Consider the following 18,114-nt stretch of genomic DNA (forward strand, 5'->3'; position numbering starts at 1 on the left):
TACAGTATAAATATAGGTTTTATTAAGGGTGTGAAATCCAACGAGTACAGCTGGCATCTCAGGAACACTGAATTAAACTGCAAAATATCTGCCTGGCTGCTGACTCCTGTCACCCTGTGAATCTGGACGGTGGTCGAGATTAAACTAGCAATGTCTCTGCAAAGACACCATCATGAAGGCAGGAGCTACAGACAGACGATACCTCCATGTGCGTGTGTGCAGACAGCAGAATTCTCTTCACTGGAACTGACCCTCAGCAGGAAAGAGACATGCCAGCTTCCCAAGGGGAGCTCTCAGGCTGGGAGAGATTTGCTTCCCTTTCGCCACTTGTTTTGAAAAGACATACAGAGGGTCGGGCTTGGGGAAATGCTAGCAAGGTCATTTGGATCCATGAAGCCACCTTCAGTGAACAAAGAGATCGCAGAACGTGTCCTGAATGCTGGCACACAGCATGTCACACCTGGCAGCTGTAGCAAAGGGTTTGCACATGATGCCATTTAAACAAACTCCCTGTGACTTTTAGCCATGATTTGAAATGCACTGTCCCAGTTAAACAGGCACACCTCTTGTGATTAGGTGGCTCATGACAGATTCTATGAGCCAGACCTCTCTATGCTACACACGTACACACACACGCACTCCCTATACAAACCCATCTGGTTATACAAACATGAAGAACACTCCAAAAGAGATTTACGAACACACACACACACACGCCATGTTGAGATATCGATGGGAAACGTGGAACAGTCGAGATAGCCATGTGACGCTCTCTGGCCCAGGAGCTCACTTGGTGGCTGGATGACACAAACTTTGTCCACACTGAATGAAACAAAACACGTTTATTGCCTGATTCGAGGGGAAGGTGGAACCCTGGAAATGCTCCCCGCCCTCATGGCCCAGCCTCCTCCCTTTGCAAGCTTTAGCACCAGTGATTTGAGTGTGAATCTGCTTTGCTTGTGTGTGTGAATAAGAGTATCAGGGCATGCAAGAGTGCCAGACTGTATCAGAGTGTGTGTGTGTGTGTGTGTGTGTGCGTACATGAGTGCACAGAGAGAGACACTGCATGTGTTGCATTCAGGCCTTTGGACGGGAGCAGCTCTGCCGGTGGGCGGAACAGTTTTAAAGAGAGGCTAAACATGTAATAACATCCAGGTTATGTTGCAATGGACACAAACCCTAATTAGCAGCCTGAACAAGGACTTGCTGTCCATTAAAAGTGCATTACAGCAGTGGTTCCGAAACTCTTTCCTGGGGTGATCCACCAACTGTAGTTTCTTTTTTTGGTGATGTACCAGTACATTTATACACCCTCTGCCCTGGCACCGCAACCCGAATCCCAGCCCTGTGGGTGGGGAGGTCCTGGGGGAGGGGCTGGAGACCAAGTCTGCCCTGCACTCCCCGCCACAGCAGCGGCTCCTGTCCCTCAGGGCTGGGTCTTGCTCCCTACTCCAAGTGTTGCGAGCTGGTGCACAGGGTCACAATGTCTGGAGCGGGGAGCCAGGCCCAAACCCATGCGACAGGAGCTGCCTCTGTGTGGTGAGAGTAGGGCAGGTTTGTCTGTGACACCCACCCCCTCCGCGGGGCCCCCCTCTGCACCAGGCAGGGAGAAGGGTATGTTCACCTAGGGTCCAGTGATGGTTTAATCCAGCCCTGGATGCGGTGACCCATCTAAAATCTTCCTGTGACCCAGCGTTGGGAACATTACAGGAAGGGACAGGACTGGAAAATGGAGTGGGAGGGGGCAGAGAATCCTCCCTCGCCCATAACACTCACCTCCTGATTATCCCAAAGAGACACTCAGGACTTCCCTACCCAGAGAGGAGGCGCCAAGCCCTGGTGCCATACAAACTGGCATCCAGAAGCAACCTAGTGCCCCCCAAAGTGACTGGTAATGTCAAAGCGCCCCAAGGAGCATGCTCTATTAAAGTGCATTGTCATCACTTGTTACAGTCCTAGGAGCAGCGGGCCGTGCGAAAGAACATGGTGCGACAGATAACGCTCTGGCACGCCCAGCTGCCCTCTTTGGAGCACACCCTGCTACCGACACCCACGCGGACGGGAGTTTCGTGTCAAACTCCCCAGCATGGGGGGAGGCCCTTGGGTTGCTTTTTCTGAACCCGTTTAAGGAAGGAGAAGGAAGAGACAGGATTGCACCAACCCGCAGCTGGAACTATTACTGTGAAGTGGCGGGTCACAATTGCCTGACCTCTCCCCATCCTGCGCACCCCGTGTGGCTGGCACACTGTGATGCTAGGGGAGACAGGAGGGAAAGCTCCCCTGCCTCATCTCCCCAGGGCAAGGAGAGGTAGGCAGTGGGGAAGCAGGTAGGCAGAGAAGGAAGGAGAGATCAGAGGGATGGCATCCTCTGGGTGGCACAGCTGTCCCTGACCTGAAGCAGCAGCATGGCTGGAGTCTACAGCTGCCTCGGGCAGAGAAGACTCCACTTCCAAGCAGGCTGGAGCAGACAGGCCTTCCTCCAGCTGCATGGCCACAGCGGCTCGCTGCCTGAACTGTGCCGGGTGGCTGCTGCCAGTGACCTCCCTGTGGGACCCCTGCATGAACATCGGGAGGAGGGGACAATCCCTTGTGCCTACGAAGCAGCACTCTGCTGATCCCACTCAGACAGGCAGAGCGTTTCCTCACCTCTGAACATTGTGAAGGCTGCTAATCTCGCGTATTGGACCCTGGACCCTGACTCTCTCCCACGCACTAGGACGTGCGGTCGAAGGCACAGGGTCACTAAAGCAGCCAGCGGGGAGGGTGTTTGCCCAGTCTCCCTCCATCCCTGGTTGACAGCAGCCGTGATACCGAAGGGGCTGAGGGCAGGTGGCTTCCCAGAGATGAGCTCTGCACCTTGCATTGATCTGGCACTTGAAGTGCCGGTGCCCCTTTCACAGTCCATACAATCAACAGCATTGTGCGTTCAGTGCCGCTCGAGACAGCTGCCATCATGGGCACGGGAAAGGGGGCATCCCAGCCAGCCATTCTCCCCTCCTGCAAGCCAGGGGGTCTGTCCCGCACCACGTCTGTAAGACTGGGGACGGCATCTGACCATCCGGAGAATGAAGCCAGCTAGAGCAGGCTGAGTGAGGCACAGTGCCCAGGAGAGCGGCTGACGACCTGTACGAATCTAGGAAAAGTGCTGCCCGGACAGCTCCAGAGCCCTGTAGGTAGCTACAGAACAGGGGCAGCCTAGGCAACAGTTCCTCCCCTGCCAGCACACCCCTGCTTTCATCAGTCCCCTGAGGGTCAGCCCACGGCCCTGTCAGTGGGGCTGGTTTGCTGTTGTCTCCCCGTCCATGTTCCCCCTGGGGTCATGGATTATTTAGTTACCAGGGAATTGGGGCTTGGGAGTCTTTGCCCAGCAATTGACCCCAAAGCTCACTCAGCAAGTCTGGCTGGCTCTGTCCTTGGGCTCTGAATTCAGGAGTCAGTAAGCTCCCAGACAAGAAGCAGGAGGGACGTAGCTTCTGGAGACAGGTGGGGAGGGAAGAACCGTACCAAGCAGTGGATCCCACATCCAGTTTTCTATTGCTTTGATCCCGCTGCCCCAGCTAAGATCCAGGTCCAGTTCAGTCCGGGGACCCCATTTGTTCCTGTGCGGGGGGATGGAGGGGAGAGGCTCCAGCCTGGGAGAACTGGGACTCAAAATCCCCCAGAGGGTTGGAGATCCATGGTGAGCAGCTCCTTATTCCTGCATGGCCCCCGGTGTCCACAGCGCACCACCTGCCCCCGCCAGAGACAGCGCAATGAGAAACTCAGGTCCAGTCCACCCAGCAAGAGAGCCCCAATAAACACCAAGCAAACGGCCCTGGTTCTTCTGGGAGGAGGAGCAGCAGCTCGGGATGCTACTGAGCAAAGATGATGCTGGAAAGGGGTTTAGACCACTGGAGGACATCTTGGTCGTAGGTGGCATGGGTTCCGTCCTTGGGACAGTGCGGGCAGCAGGTTGCTACATCAGGCATTGGCCTGGCAGGGCACCTCTGCCCCTCCATACTTGCTTCCTGCAGGGCTGAGCGGGAGGAGAAGCTATTGGAGAGCAGAGCAGGACCCTACACTGGGTTCAGACCGTGTCACAGGGGTCTCCCTACACCAAGAGGGGGATAGACCGACCCGGGGTTATGTTAGGAATGCAGCGTATGTTCATGGCTGGGCCACGCACAGCTTTGGTACGAATACAGTTAACCAGTGCAGCCCCCAGCACCGACACAGTTTGACGGGATAGCTTAGATCCCAGCCTTAAGGGAAAGCAAGGGAGGAAAGAGAGATGAGGGAAGAGAAGGGAAAAGTGTCACAGTTTCTAACCATCGGCCAAGCCTCCCATGAGGAGCTGTGGGGACAAACAGCCTGACTAATTTGAAGACGGAGCTTGGTAAGTTTCTGAATGGGGCTGTAGGATGGATTGCCAGCTACAGCAGGGGCCAGACGCGAGGACCTAGGACCCTCCTTGCTTGTGCCCATGGAGTATGGGATAGAGAGAAGGGGAAGGAGGAAAGAGGAGCGAGTGGAGAACGGGGGGTCCTTGTTAGCCCCCAGGCTGGTGGAATCACATTGACTGGGTAATCTCACTGGCTCTCACCCTCCAACACTGGGTCCCCTGCCCTCTACATTCTGCCCCTTATCAGGATCAGGGCTCTATGCAGAATGCTCAGCCCCACAGCACTAATCCCCTCCCTCCTCATCTCCTCCATGAGAACTGAAACGCAGGACTGGCAGTGGCTTGTTTAAGCCCCAAACCATTAACAGAGCAGATGTGGAGCTTAACTGAGCTCCTCCTTCCCTGCCCTACAAACACCTGAGTTCAGGGCTCTGGAGCCTCCATTTCTAGAGCACCGTCCCCCGGGATGGTCCTAAAGCACCCTACAAACGACACACCTGCAGTCCTCTCTGGGGTGGAACACGGCAGCTCTTTGACACAGCACAGCAACACTGCATAGCAGCTCAGGGCAAGAAACAAAGGAGGATCCTGTCTCTGATTGCAACCGCTAAGGACTTTAGGGAAGGGAAACTTGAGCTGGAATTTGGCCAGGACTCCAAGGCTAACGCCCTGATTTACAAACAAGCCACAAGATTGCAGTTTGTAGGGCCTGGACTTCAAGGCTCATCTGAAGGACACCTCTTTGACTACAAGCTCCCCCTAATGGCACCGTGGGCTCTGTATGGCCTCTAAAGGGAAGAACAGCTCCTATTGACCCTCCAACACCACTCCCATCCAAATACTGGCCAGGCCTGACTCTGATTAGCATGCAAGACCTGACCTGTTCCCAGCAGAGCAAGGTGCTTTGATTGCAGGCATTGCAAATGATTTGAGCAGCACAGGAAAACGCTCTGCTGTGGACACTGGCTTGTCAGCTACTGCAGAGGAAATGTGGAATATTGAGCTCAAGCCTTGGCATGTCAAAGACAGGAGGAATCGCTTTCAAATAGCTCAGGTCTGTGCCTCCCAGTTCTTCCCAAATCTCAGCTGAAATCATCTTCTCTTCTCCCCTCCCCCTGAAATTCCCTCTGCTACAAGTTATTTGCCAGTGATAGCTACGGATCATGTTTTAAATACCTAGAGCTTTATAGAGCTGCCACTTCAGGTGTACACCGAAATAAATTATCTCATACAAGGGGAGACCCTCAGCTGACGTGACTCAGCATCGCTCCACTGCAGTCACTGGAGCTATGCCGATTTACGCCAGCTAAATGTCTCCCTGCAAAATGCTCTGTACACAACGTGCTACACACGGTAAACACGGTTTCAGGCTGAACACAAACGCACTGGGGATTTTTAATTCTGTGCCTGTTTTCTGCTACTGATTAGGGAGCTCAGGGAGGTTTTGAAATTTGATTGTCTACAGCTATTCAGGGCTTCAGCTGCAAGGCCAAACTGTAAAAGGGGCATTGTCCCATTGTCAGCCACACATGAAAATGTCCCTCCCTGCATTGTAACAAGACTGGGGGTTATTAAACACAAAGGAGAGGTCCTTTACTTTTCACCTTTCATGCCGCTCAGGGCCACATCCTGCTAATCTCAATGGGGCTGGTTCGTTAATGCCCTGCACGTTGTGTCATCCTTTTACACTTGTGCAAAGCAAGGGTAAAACACCTCCGCTCTGATTCGGCAGGATTTGTGTGCCGGTGTAAGTGACAATGCAAAGTGCAGGTTAACTGGGAGAATCAGATCCAAGTGATCTGCAGCATTGAGCCCCTAGGGACTGATTCTGATTTCACATTGGATCAGCAACTCCACTGAGGTCAATCACTGGGCTAGATTCTTCTCTCAACCCAACCTAACTCCGCTGGCTTCAGGGCAGCTGCTTCCCATTCACACCAGCGTAAGAGAATGGAGAATCTGTCCCTTACCTTTCCACCATTTACTCAGCTCCCAAGGAAAGGGGGCCATTTAGGGAACTGGAGTAAAAAACTGTCTGGGGATTGGTCCTGCTTTGAGGAGGGGGTTGGACTAGATGACCTCCTGAAGTCCCTTCTATCCCTGATATTCTATGATTCTATGAAACGGGTCACTTTCAACTCATGGCTAGCCCAGTTTGCGTCATCATTCCCTGGGTCTCATGCAGTAGTCCAACACGGCAGGGCCCTGGTGGCAAACCCAGCAGGGCTGGGAACTCTCCCACTTCCCAAAAAATCATTTAAAAAAAATTTCATTGAAATGTTTCTACTAATATTACATCCTGCCAAATCCTAAATGCAGAGGCCTGATCTACCTGCATCCCTCCAGAGCCGCAACACTTGTTCCTGTACTAAGTGCAGCTGAGTTGTCATTTGGTTTGGTTTTTTCCTTAAGAAAAAGGGAAGTTTACAAAAAAAGACAGGGGCTATGGCATTGGCTGTTGCTATGGCTAAGGTAAACACGAAAGCCTTCTGCCACGTAGCCTATTGTTGTCTTCTGATTTCTTCTGAATATGGATACACATGCTACTGGACATCGACTCACAGGCAAGTTAAAAAACTGCACTACACACTGCGCTACAAAACTGTGCTTTGCGGGAGGTAAACAGGGTTCAGACCGGCGCAACCCCTTTCCCCAAACGGCAAAGCCTTGGCAGGCAGCTCTCTCTTTCTCTGGCTTGGAAGACAACTGCCTCCATCGGTGTCCTGAGGTGGTGGTTTGGGGCACAGGGTGGAAGAAGGAATCCAAGATCCATCTGATGACGCGGCTCCAGGGGAGAGAATGAGGCATTCCAGGGCGGTACAAAACATTTGCGATGAAGAGTGTGGAAAGGTTAAAACAGTTCCGAGATGTCCCAAAAAACCTTCTCGACTGAGCCAGGACTGGTCGCCACCTCCCCGATGCCTCCCCTGTGGTCCCACATCCACAGAGACTGAGAGTCCCTTTGGGATTGTCCATGCTGTGGCAGATCAGGTCTGGGAAAGGCATCGGGCCCTGATGGTCCCCTTATCTCTCAGACTTCACCTTGTACCTGAGGACCAGGTAGGCCAGGAGCCGCAGAACGAGGAAGAAGATGCCCAGGATGATGAAGTCCAGGTAGAGTTTGGCCTCTTCCACGTCCAGCTCCTGGAGGATCCTGATGGGATTCTGGAAGGGACAGGGAGTCTCCCGGCACTCCAGGTCCTCACGCTCCATGGCGTAGATGGTGAGGATGACGCCCTCGAAGCCATACCTGCGCCAGAGCACAAGCAACATTAGTGCCAGCTGCACCCCGGATTTGCACACACACTGGGTGGCTGCGGCTCACCTGGCACAGGACTGGGTGAGCCTCTGGACTGCTCTGCAGCAGGGAGCCAGCCACGGGTGATACCGATCCTGCTGCACCTGCCAAGAGTGGCATCAGCATCACGGCACGCCAGGGAGCTGGCCGGGAGAGGCCACCAAGGATCTGGACAGGAGTGGAGCTGGTAGCACTTGGGGGTATCGGGCTGGTCAGCTGCAGAACTGGCACTGCTGTGTGGCCAGGGACCAGACAGATACACCTAAAATCATCTCCCCTAAGGCTGGCTGTCTCCTTCCTCAAAGCTGCAGGCCTGTGCAACCCAGCTGCAGCCACAAGGGGGCACCATCCCTCCAGGGTCCTTGCCTCTCCTGCATCCTACCACCCCTCAGCCAGAGCATCCCGGGAGCAGGGTGCCATGGCTTGAGAGGGTGTCCCTGGTAGCTGGATGTCCCCTCCAGCCCTGGGGCCAGGCCTGAATCCCCTGCAAAGCCTTCCCAGAGGGACGTCTGCGGGGAGCATTAGCAGGGATGCAGGGCAGTCACCATCCACGCGCGAGTGTTGCCAGTGCCCTGTTCCCACTGCTGCTGCGAGCCCCCACCTGACGTAGGAGACATACGAGGTCCACTGCAGATACGTGGGGATGGTCTTGAAGCTGACGAAGAAGCCTGAGAAGAGCAGGACGGGGATAGCAGTGACCGGTCCCACGAACGTGGCCACCTGCAAGGCAGAGGCAGGCCGGAGTCAGGCATGGCAATGGGTTTGGGGGATCACAGCACGTTGCCAGTGTCACGCGAACCCACAACCACCACACACGCTCTGGTGTGCACACACGGTGCCACGCACATGCACGCTCATGCTCTCAGTGCCACGCCCTTGCACAGCAGACATCCCCTTGCACACACTCTGGCACATCACTGGCTCGATTACTGACCCTGACAAAGCAGACGGGTGCAAACTCTGCCAGAGGCTGTCCCTCTCTGCCCCCCATGCAGCCCAGGGTCCCCACCAAAACCAGCGCCCCCTCTGACCTGCAAGGAGGTGGAAGCTGCTCCGATCAGAAGCCCCAGAGACTGTGCCACCAGGGCGGTGGAGGTGGCGAGGGCGGAGAAGAGGAGGAAGCGGGTGGCCTCCGGGGGCTGGCCTGTCATCCAGTACACGATGCTGCAGTAGGCTATGGGGCAGATGACCTGCAGGGGGTGGAAGGGAGATGGTTCAGCAGGACCCGCCTCCACCAAGGCTGCGTGCTGTGCCCTGCACCAACGGGGTCTCTGCACCCCTGCTCTGTGGCCCCAAACATCACAGTGATCCAAGTTATACTGTGAGCTCCAAGGGCAGGGATCTGGGACCTCTGGAGCTCTATGAACCCCCCTCTCTGCACCTCTCCAAGGGGGTCAGGGCCCAGGCTGTGCAACGAGCAGCAGGAACCCAGGAGAAGCCAGCCCTGGATCTCCCTGTAGGCAGAGCAGCCCAGGAGCCTAACCTAGGAGAGTCTATTTCATCCCCCCACCCCCCATGCTGCATCCTCACCTGGAAGGGCACGTCTGCCATGGTCTTGGCCAGGTAATAGGCCTTTAGGCTGTACCAGTAGTTCAGGTGCTCTCTCAGGAACACAGACATCTCCAGAGGGACTGCAGGGACAGAGGGACCCAGCAGATTAGCAGCAAGCGGTGCCCTGGTCCGGCCCCATTCTCGGGCCCGCCGGCTCCTTGCTCAAATAGAAGCTGAGGTGGGATTGATCGATGCTAACCCTTGAAGTGCTGCCAAGCAGCTCCCCAGGATTCCTGGGAGGTGGCTGTGGCTGGTTCTGATCCAGGATGGACCCGCTCCCTCTCCCTCGGGCACCAGCGCCTCCAGGAGCGAGGGGCACCAGGGTCTACGCTCAAGAACCGAACTGGGCCCGGAACTACCTACACTCCGCCCGCTGCCCATCACTCCCAACCTCAGCCTCTCCCAGGCCTGGCTGGAGTCAGTCGCCCAGGACTAAACCCAGCTGCAGGGCCGGCTCCGGGCACCAGTTTAGCAAGCAGGTGCTTGGGGCGGCCACCCCGGAGAGGGGCAGCACGTCCAGCTATTCGGCGGCAATTCGGCGGAGGGTCCCTCACTCCCACTTGGAGTGAAGGACCTCCCGCCGAATTACCGCCGAAGTGCTGCAGATCGCGATTGTGGCTTTTTTGGGGGGGCTGCATGGGGTGGCAAAAACCCTGGAGCCGGCCCTGCCCAGCTGGACCCCATGGAGGAGCTCAACTGCCCGAGCTAGGGGATCCCCTGTGGTCCAGGGGCCTGACACCCCGACCTGCACATCACAGGGCACTGGGCTGATCTCTTAACTTGCCTTAATCCCGCCCTATCAGGGGGTCTTCCACTGACACCCCAAAGGAGCCTCTGTGCCCCATTAGCTCCTGCCCACCCCACCCCGCTGGCCCTGCCTGCCCTGCAGCCACCCCAGCTCAGCCCCAGGCCTGGGCCGAGGGAGTTACTGGCTCGGGTGTTTCAGTGCAGACTGGCCTGCCCCACCCTCACTCCCAGCAGCTGCCGGGACAGACTCAGTGCTCTAGGGGAGATGGGGGCTGGTGAGTGCCGTACATGTGAGGACAGTGGGCATCAGGGCGGCGAACATGAGGAAAAGCATGGAGAAGAAGAGGAAGCCGGTGTTGTTGAAGACCTTGCCGGCGTCGTTGCCGATGTGCAGGTAGAGCAGCCCGATGAGCACCCCGATGCAGATGTGGGACATGAACCGCAGGTGGGTCAGGACCTGCAGGGGCGAGATGGGCTCGGCACTCAGAGAGGGGCAGGGCCATGGCCTACCACCAGCCCTGGGTGCACCGGGCTGCTTGCTGAGCATTCACCCCCGACAGCAAGGGCAGCGATGGGCGCCCTCCACCCGCTGGCTCCAGCAGTACGGGGGCTCCCATGATACAGCCTCTCCCTTCCCTTCTCCAACCGCCAGACCTTAAATCTCTGCTCCCTCCACATGTGCCTTAGTCCTGCCTCCAACCTTCCCACCCTCTGTCCCCGGTCCCCTCCCCCCGCCTCCCAATCCTGGACCCTGCTCCCCATAGCACCTGTCCCCTCTGCTCCAGCCTTGGTCTCTGCCCCGTCCCCTGCCCTGGCCCATCCCCCAGCACCCCTCCCTTACCGTGTCTCTCATGATGGACAGGAACGTTCTCTTGAAGAGGATGCAGAACTGGGTCATGGTGCTGGTGGCAAACGTGTGGCTCTCAATATGATCCACATCCTGGAGAGGGGTGGGGGGACCATGACAAGGACACGGAGAGTCAGGGACCCAGGGGCTCTCAGCCCTGACCGGCAGACCCCTCCCCTTGGGTATCTGCTGGGAGCGTGGGCACCAGCCCCACCCACAGGAGCCTTGTTACCCCCAGTACCTCAGGGACCATGGGCCCAGGCCAGGCCAGCACCTGCCACGCCCCTCGCCCCAGACACCATCCCACTCCCTGCAGCACCCTGGGCCAGGGCGGGGCTGCTGTACACACGCCGGGGAACGGCACGACGGGGGCCGCAGGGCAGACACAGCACAGGGGCTGCATTGTGCTCTGGTGTGTGGGGAGATCCCCGGAGAACAAGGAATACCGCCTGGGAGGGAGGGTGGCTCTAGTGCCATAGGCCTATGCTCTATCAGTGCCCAGATAACACAGCGACGGGCACCCCAAACTCCGCCGGTGGAGAGACGGACATTACTCCCTCGGGGTAGGGGAACAAGGCAGGGGCTGCTCCCAATTCTCATCCGCTCTGTACCCACCCCCTCGGGAGCCAACCAGGGTCTGGGACAGTGTGAGGCGGGCAGGGATGCTGCTATCCCAGGGATATTCCCTAGATACACCAAGACCGTTCCCCATAGCTGACCTACAGCCCAGCCCCACCTGGAGGGACAGAGCTCACACCACAGGGGTCTGGGCATCGGGGGCAAAGATGCCCCGGGGCCTGCCTGCCTTGGCGCTGCTGCACTGACCGTCACGCAGGGGACTGGGCAGGAGGAGTCCGTCTTCTCCGGGCTGCTCTTCTTCTCGGCCATGGTGCACAGCCCATTCTGGACGGCACGGAACAGCAATGGGTTGAGGTCTCCATACTCGCCTGAGGCCACTTCGATAACTGGGGGGGACCCAAACAGCAAGCGCTGAGACCCCCTCGGACCAAGCCACCTTGCCCTGCCCTTCGCAGCCACGGCTGACAATCAGGGGTGGATGGGCACCCCTGCCCCCTCTGCCCTGGCCCCGGTGCATTGGGGGCGGGGGTGTACTAACCTCCATCTCAGGGCTGAGTGGGAGTTAGGCTTGTCTGCTCCTGGAAACGTCCCCCAGATGGGATGGGGAGCTATGACAGAGGCAGCATGATCAGGAAAAGGCAGGCGACCGCAGGGGAGCCGCCACCTCCCCATGGCCAGGTGCTAAGGCTGGAGTAGCCAGGCAGAGCCCCTTGACCCACGCCAGGTGGGGTGGGGGACAGTACTCTAGGCATAACCCCCCCTAGATCTTGGGCAGGTGTGGGGAGGGAGACCCCACTCCCGAGTGCCTGGAGCCACTCAGCATGGAGAATGGTCAGTGCGTTGCCCTCCCAGACCCCCTTCCCTCAAAGGCTCTTGTAGGACCTTGTAATGTTCATTCGCCCTGCGAGGGGTCTAGAGGGGACTCATCCCTGAGGAAATGCAGGCCACCTCTTGGGTGGGAGGCGGCAACTGTTTAGCACAAGTGCTTAGGGCAGGAAGTGAAGAAGTATCTCACATCCGGTGAGAGCCCCGGGGGAGGACGGAACCACACCAGCTGGGCTGTGTCCAGGGGAGCAGCACGAACTTCTCCAACTCCCAGAAAAACTCACCAGGAGTCACGTGCTGAATCGTCAACCCCTCTGCCCTCCCGCTCCTGGGAGCTCTCCCATACTGTCCTGGCCTAGCCTGGCCCGGCTCAGGTAGCGAGAGGCAGGGCCGGCTGCAAGCCAAGGGAAAGGCATGGGAAGCCTGGCTTTGCACAGGCACTTACTGAAGTCAGCCGGGTTGTGGTAGGTGGGGCAATGCAGGCCCAGCCCTTTCAGGTAGGGGATGAGGTTGGGCACCACCCCTTTGAAGATGCACTGGCCCTGGCTCAGAATGTACAGCTGGAAGAGAGAACAAAGCGGCCTGAGCAGGAAATGGCAGCAAGTCCCCCACTAAACACCACAGGCCAGACCCCGAGACCTCCCACTCCTAGGGCGGGGTCTCACCAGCCGAGAGATGCTGCCCCAGGGTACTGGGATTCTGTCCCACAGCTGGAGAGACCCCTTTGCCCCCTGGAGGCAGAGCTCTGATTAGCAGGTGATGCTCCCCAAAGCACAGGGGCAGGCAGGGGACTCACCCACCTTGTCGAACATTTCAAAGAGCTTGGCACTGGGCTGGTGAATGGTGCAGATGATAGTGCGGCCTCCCTGGGCCAGGGACCTCATCAGAGAGACGACTTGGAAGCAGGAGGCGCTGTCCAGGCCACTGCAGACAGGAAAAGGGGGAGAGAGGGAAGGGAATGGGGTTTGTGGGGGGGGGGGGAGAGGGGGAGTGAGAAAAGGGAGGGATGGCGGTGTGAGGGGGATGGATAGAAGAGGTGGAAAAGAGAGAGGGAGCGGGGGAAAGGATGAATGCAGAGAGGAAGAGGCGTGGAGCCAGAAAGAGGTGGGATAGGAACGGGGATGGGGAGAGAATGAACATCCCAGATACAGGAACACCTCGGGCAGCCCCTGAGCCAACTCTGGGGCGGGGGTAGCTGTGACCCTGAGCCGTTAGCAGGGGTTACAGGGCAGGGCTCCCCACTCCCCCAGCTTGGCTACACAGCCTCCCTCACAGCTCCCCCCTCCAGCTGGTGCAGGGAGAGCCCCCCATCCTGGTCAATCCACGTTCATCCCTGGCTGTGACCCCCACCCAAATTCTCAGCTGCAGGAAAGAGACGTGACTCCGTTGCTCATGCTTGGCTCCCCCCGTGCAGCTCCAGGGGCCGGCGACAGCTGCAGGCTCCCGGGAAGGGGGAGCCCCATGCTGGCCTGGAGCGGTGGGGGAGGGAGGCCCCGTGCTCACCTGGTTGGCTCATCGAAGAACATGACGGGGGGGTTGTTGACCAGCTCCAGGGCGATGGCGAGGCGCTTGCGCTGCCCCCCGGACAGCGACATGGTGCGGGTGTAGGAGCACTCCAGCAGCCCCAGCGCCGTCAGGATCTCCTGAACCTGGGCCCAGCACAGAGCAGAGAGAGTCACTGCCAGCCTCCCTGCCCCGCCACAGTCCCGCCGTGAGGGATATGCGGCCTCTCTGGGGCCAGGGTTTGAAAGGCGCTCGTGGCCCCCAACACTCTTCCTACCTCCTGCTGCTCCCCCTGCCCCCCCGCCCCATGCTCAGCCCGAGTCCCCACTTCCCCCTGCCTCCCCGTGCCCCCACCTCTCCCTACCCATGCTGTGTCCAGCCCGTGTCCCAACCTCCCCCTGCCCTCCCTGGGGCCCCGCCTCTGTGCTGGTGTATTGAACCATTAAGAAGGCTGAAGCAATGGAGGGGAGGGTGTGCCCTGGGAGCCCCTTTACCCTGTGGGCAGAGGGACAGGATGGGCCCTTCTGGGCATGGCAGTGCTGCCCAGAGAGTGCCGCCCTCCCTTGAAACCCCTACTGAGCGGGGACCCCCAACTCACCAGCTCCTTCTTCACCTCCTGCTTCTCATTCAGCTTCAGGTTAGCAGAGACCTGCGGGGCAGGGAGCAGACACAGGGGCCAGTCAGAGCCTGAGGCCAGCCACACTGGGGCCTGCCCAACTCCCAGACAGAATGACTAGGGGTCTCCTGGCCTCTGCACAGGATGCCATGGGAGACCAGGCACTCTGCCCTCAGCTCTGCTCAGCAGAAACCAGGGGATGGAATAGCAGGGGGCTGTGGGTTGGGACTGAGGGGTATTGGCAGAGCTGTGGGCACGGGGGAGCCCAGGGCTGTTATAGCGGAGGGGAGGGGGGGCTATGGGTTGGGATTTGAGGGGTATTGGCAGAGCTGTGGGTACGGGGGAGCCCAGGGCAGTTATAGTGGAGTGGGGGGGGCTGTGGGTTGGGATTGAGGGACACTGGTAGAGTTGTGGGCACGGGGGAGCCCAGGGCTGTTATAGTGGAGGGGAGAGGGGGCTATGGGTCAGGATTTGAGGGGTATTGGCAGAGCTGTGGGTACGGGGGAGCCCAGGGCTGTTATAGTGGAGGGGAGGGGGGGCTGTGGGTTGGGATTGAGGGGCACTGGTAGAGCTGTGGGCACGGGGGAGCCCAGGGCTGTTATAGCAGAGGGGAGGGGAGGGGGGGCTATGGGTCGGGATTTGAGGGGTATTGGCAGAGCTGTGGGTACGGGGGAGCCCAGGGCTGTTATAGTGGAGGGGGGGGGCGTGGGTTGGGATTGAGGGGCACTGGTAGAGCTGTGGGCACAGGGGGAGCCCAGGGCTGATATAGCAGGGGGCTGCAGGGCTGTGGGCTGGGATTCAGGGTTACTGGCAGAGCTGTGTGCACGGGGGGAGCCCAGAACTGGGATAACAGGGCAGACTACAGGACAGGGCTGCAGAGGCATGTAGGAGGAGCCCACAGCTGCCTGCAGAGTCTGGCTCAGCTCCCCCAGCTTTCACAAGCACCAAACTCCCCCAGTAACAGCAGCTGAAGACCCCGGCTGGTCTCTAAAGCACAAGCCAAAGTGCGTTCTACATTCGCTCTCTATTCTGTCCTTATCCCCATATAGACCACAGTCCATAGCCATATAATGGCGCTCACTGCACCCAGGCCGGTGGGATCACTCCGAGGAGGAAGGTGGCCCCGTGCCATCACATCTCCGTGCGGCCATGGGTTCAGTGGCAAGCCCACACTGGGTTAATCCAGGTCAGGTCTTATGCCAACTGCACCCAGTTCCGGGATCTCAGGGCCAAAACACAGCTCCAAGCAAGCAATCCCTCGCTGCTGTTCCACCCTTTCGGAGCAGCCCTCGAGCCCTGCTCCCCCCGGGCCATGCCACTTCGCACCGCCCACTCACTCACCATCATGGCCTCCAGCACGGTCAGGTGCGGCAGCAGCATGTCGTCCTGCATGATGTAACAGGACATCTTGCGGAAGGTGCGCAGGTCCCGCAGCCGGCCGTTCACCAGGATCTGGCCCTTCATCCCCGTCTCCCTGCGGGCAACAGGCCGAGATGCAGAGCACGGTGCTGGTGAGGCGGAGCGAGTGCAGATCCCCACCTCCCATGGGGCTAACCCACCCCCAGGAGCCTCCATCACAGTGCACTGCGTTCCGATCCCCACCGGGCTGGCCGGAGAGAGGCTCTCGGTCCCATGCACAGAGGTCAATCATTCGCCCTCACCCTGCCAGGGAGCTGCCTCACCTGTAACCAGCCAGGATGTTCATGAGTGTGGATTTCCCAGCGCCCGAGGGGCCCATTATCCCGATGAGCTCGCGCCGGCAGAATTTCCCGGACAGGCATTTCAGGAGGGTCTTGTACCCTGGAAGAGGGGAAGAAAGCAGGGTGAGCCCTTGTGCAGAGCCCAGAGAACTGTCTGGTGGCACAGGAGGGCTTGGGGGGGTCAGTGGCCATGATGCGAAGGGCCAGCCCCACATCTGTAACTCCTCTAGGGTGGAGGAGCTTACCCCATCCCCCACTACAGTAAAACAACCCCAGCCCTTGGCCCTTCTCTGGCACCTTCCACAAGGGAAGTAGTGGATTCTCCATCTCTTGTTGGCCTCACATCCAGACTGGAGGCCTCTCTGGGAGACCTGCTTTAGTCAAATACAAGTTACCGGGCTCAGTACAGAGGTAAGTGGGTGAAATGTCATGGCCAGTGTTATACAGAAGATCAGATGAGATGATCTAATGGTCCCTTCTGGCCTTAAGCTCTATCAGTCAAAAGCCCTTTACAATTGCAGGGCAGGATCGTTCTCCCCATGTTGCAGATGGGGAAACTGAGGTACAGAATGGGGTCATACACACAACGGGGCAGGGAGAGAATCAGGAAGAGAACTCAGGAGTCCTGACTCCCAGTCTGTCCAACCATCCACAGACACCTCGGGGGGCCACCCCTCGAGCTCTCCCGCTCTCTGAGCCCCAGTGCCACATTACAAGCCTGCAGACGCTGTAACATCAACCATTGTTTTGCAAGCAGGCGTCAGCTCTGGTGTGGCAACCATTAGGAACAGATCTCCTGCCTTGTTAGTGCACACGGCATGGACACAGCTCACTGCAGAGCCGGCAGAGCTCACTCCTAACTGGTGACCTGGAGGTGAAAGTTCCTGCACTACCTGGGATGCCCAGGCCCCCGTGCCAGATCAGGCAATCTCCTGCCAGCTCCTGGGCAATCCTTGTTGAACTAAGTTTAAATAACTTGGGAGTTCATTGTATTACAAATGCCTATGTGTGCGTGTTACTGTGGGATTGCCTGGGACTTCTTTAGGGGGGAGGCAGGACTAATGTAAACCCTGGGAAGCGTTATGAACGTCAAAGGACTCTTTTCAAACAATGGGTCAGACAAGACTGACCTTTTAGTTGAGTGGGTTTCCTAGGAAATATTGGGAGGAGGAGAATGCAAATTGCCCACCTCTGGACCCATCCCTTTGAAGGAAAACCCCATTGTCTGTTACAGGAGGAGAAAGTCAGAGGCCCAAACTGGATAAAAGAGTGACTCTCAGATTCATGGGGTATTTGTTCTCAGCTAACAGCTGTTATGAACTTGTGACCACAGAAAACCCCCTTAGTGGGGTCTGACGGATGTTTTCACCAGCTAGAGCCCTTTTGGGAGTTGGGGTGATCTCTGGCAAACGTCTTAGCATGCTTATAGCTGAATACATCTTCTCTGTAATGCTGTTACCTTAAGAATAAATGTGCTTGCTTAGAAAGATCTGCAGTCAGAAGGTCAGGCTAGATCATCTAGTGTCCCTCCTGGCCTTCAGCTCTCTGACTCTGAATCTAGCTGTGTAGTGACATAATTGTGGACCATTACGCAATTCAAAGCCTTCAACAACAAAGCAAAGCAAAGCAGAGCCTGCTTAGATTGTCTGGCTTTGCTGGGGAATTCACTGTGCAGACAGGTAACTGTGCAGCCTGGAAATACCCTGGTCAGAAGGGAGAGAGACGCGGGTCTCCACCCAAGAGCCAGAAACGTAAGAGTGGGTGCCCTTGCTGGGCCCCAGAGGGGGAATACAAGTGCAGTTGCCGTGACCAGTGAAACCCCATCCCAATTCATTGCACTGACTTTGCAGACAGATGCTCCCTGCCGATTTTCCTGCCCCCGATGGGGGAGGCCCAGCCTCTTGGGGGCCCTGGATCTGCCTGAGGCTACGGACCTTAGCAGCAGGGCAAGCCGGAACGTGCTAAGGGTCTCGACAGACGGCAGGTAGCCACATGCTGGGGCAGCCTCACAGCCAGGGCAAGGGAGATGGAATCTCCCAAGAGAGGGAGCTGGGCGGGGGTTCGCTC

General features: G+C 57.9%; 1 protein-coding gene across 1 annotated transcript in view; it reads right to left on the bottom strand.

The window, feature by feature from the left end:
* ABCG4 (ATP binding cassette subfamily G member 4) overlaps positions 1–18,114 on the bottom strand; it is a 29,380-nt gene continuing 11,266 nt past the window's right edge. The window contains exons 3-15 of the mRNA XM_054005854.1: positions 16,030–16,147; positions 15,689–15,821; positions 14,330–14,380; positions 13,732–13,877; positions 13,029–13,152; positions 12,674–12,788; positions 11,650–11,789; positions 10,819–10,917; positions 10,266–10,434; positions 9,210–9,310; positions 8,711–8,869; positions 8,281–8,399; positions 1–7,631 (exon numbers count right to left, since the gene is read on the bottom strand). Coding sequence (XP_053861829.1) covers positions 7,406–7,631; positions 8,281–8,399; positions 8,711–8,869; positions 9,210–9,310; positions 10,266–10,434; positions 10,819–10,917; positions 11,650–11,789; positions 12,674–12,788; positions 13,029–13,152; positions 13,732–13,877; positions 14,330–14,380; positions 15,689–15,821; positions 16,030–16,147 — 1,700 coding nt within the window. The 3' untranslated portion in view covers positions 1–7,405. The remainder of the gene's footprint in view (positions 7,632–8,280; positions 8,400–8,710; positions 8,870–9,209; positions 9,311–10,265; positions 10,435–10,818; positions 10,918–11,649; positions 11,790–12,673; positions 12,789–13,028; positions 13,153–13,731; positions 13,878–14,329; positions 14,381–15,688; positions 15,822–16,029; positions 16,148–18,114) is intronic.

This window comes from Malaclemys terrapin, chromosome 15 (genome assembly GCF_027887155.1).
Source record: "Malaclemys terrapin pileata isolate rMalTer1 chromosome 15, rMalTer1.hap1, whole genome shotgun sequence".
Taxonomy (NCBI): domain Eukaryota; kingdom Metazoa; phylum Chordata; order Testudines; family Emydidae; genus Malaclemys; species Malaclemys terrapin.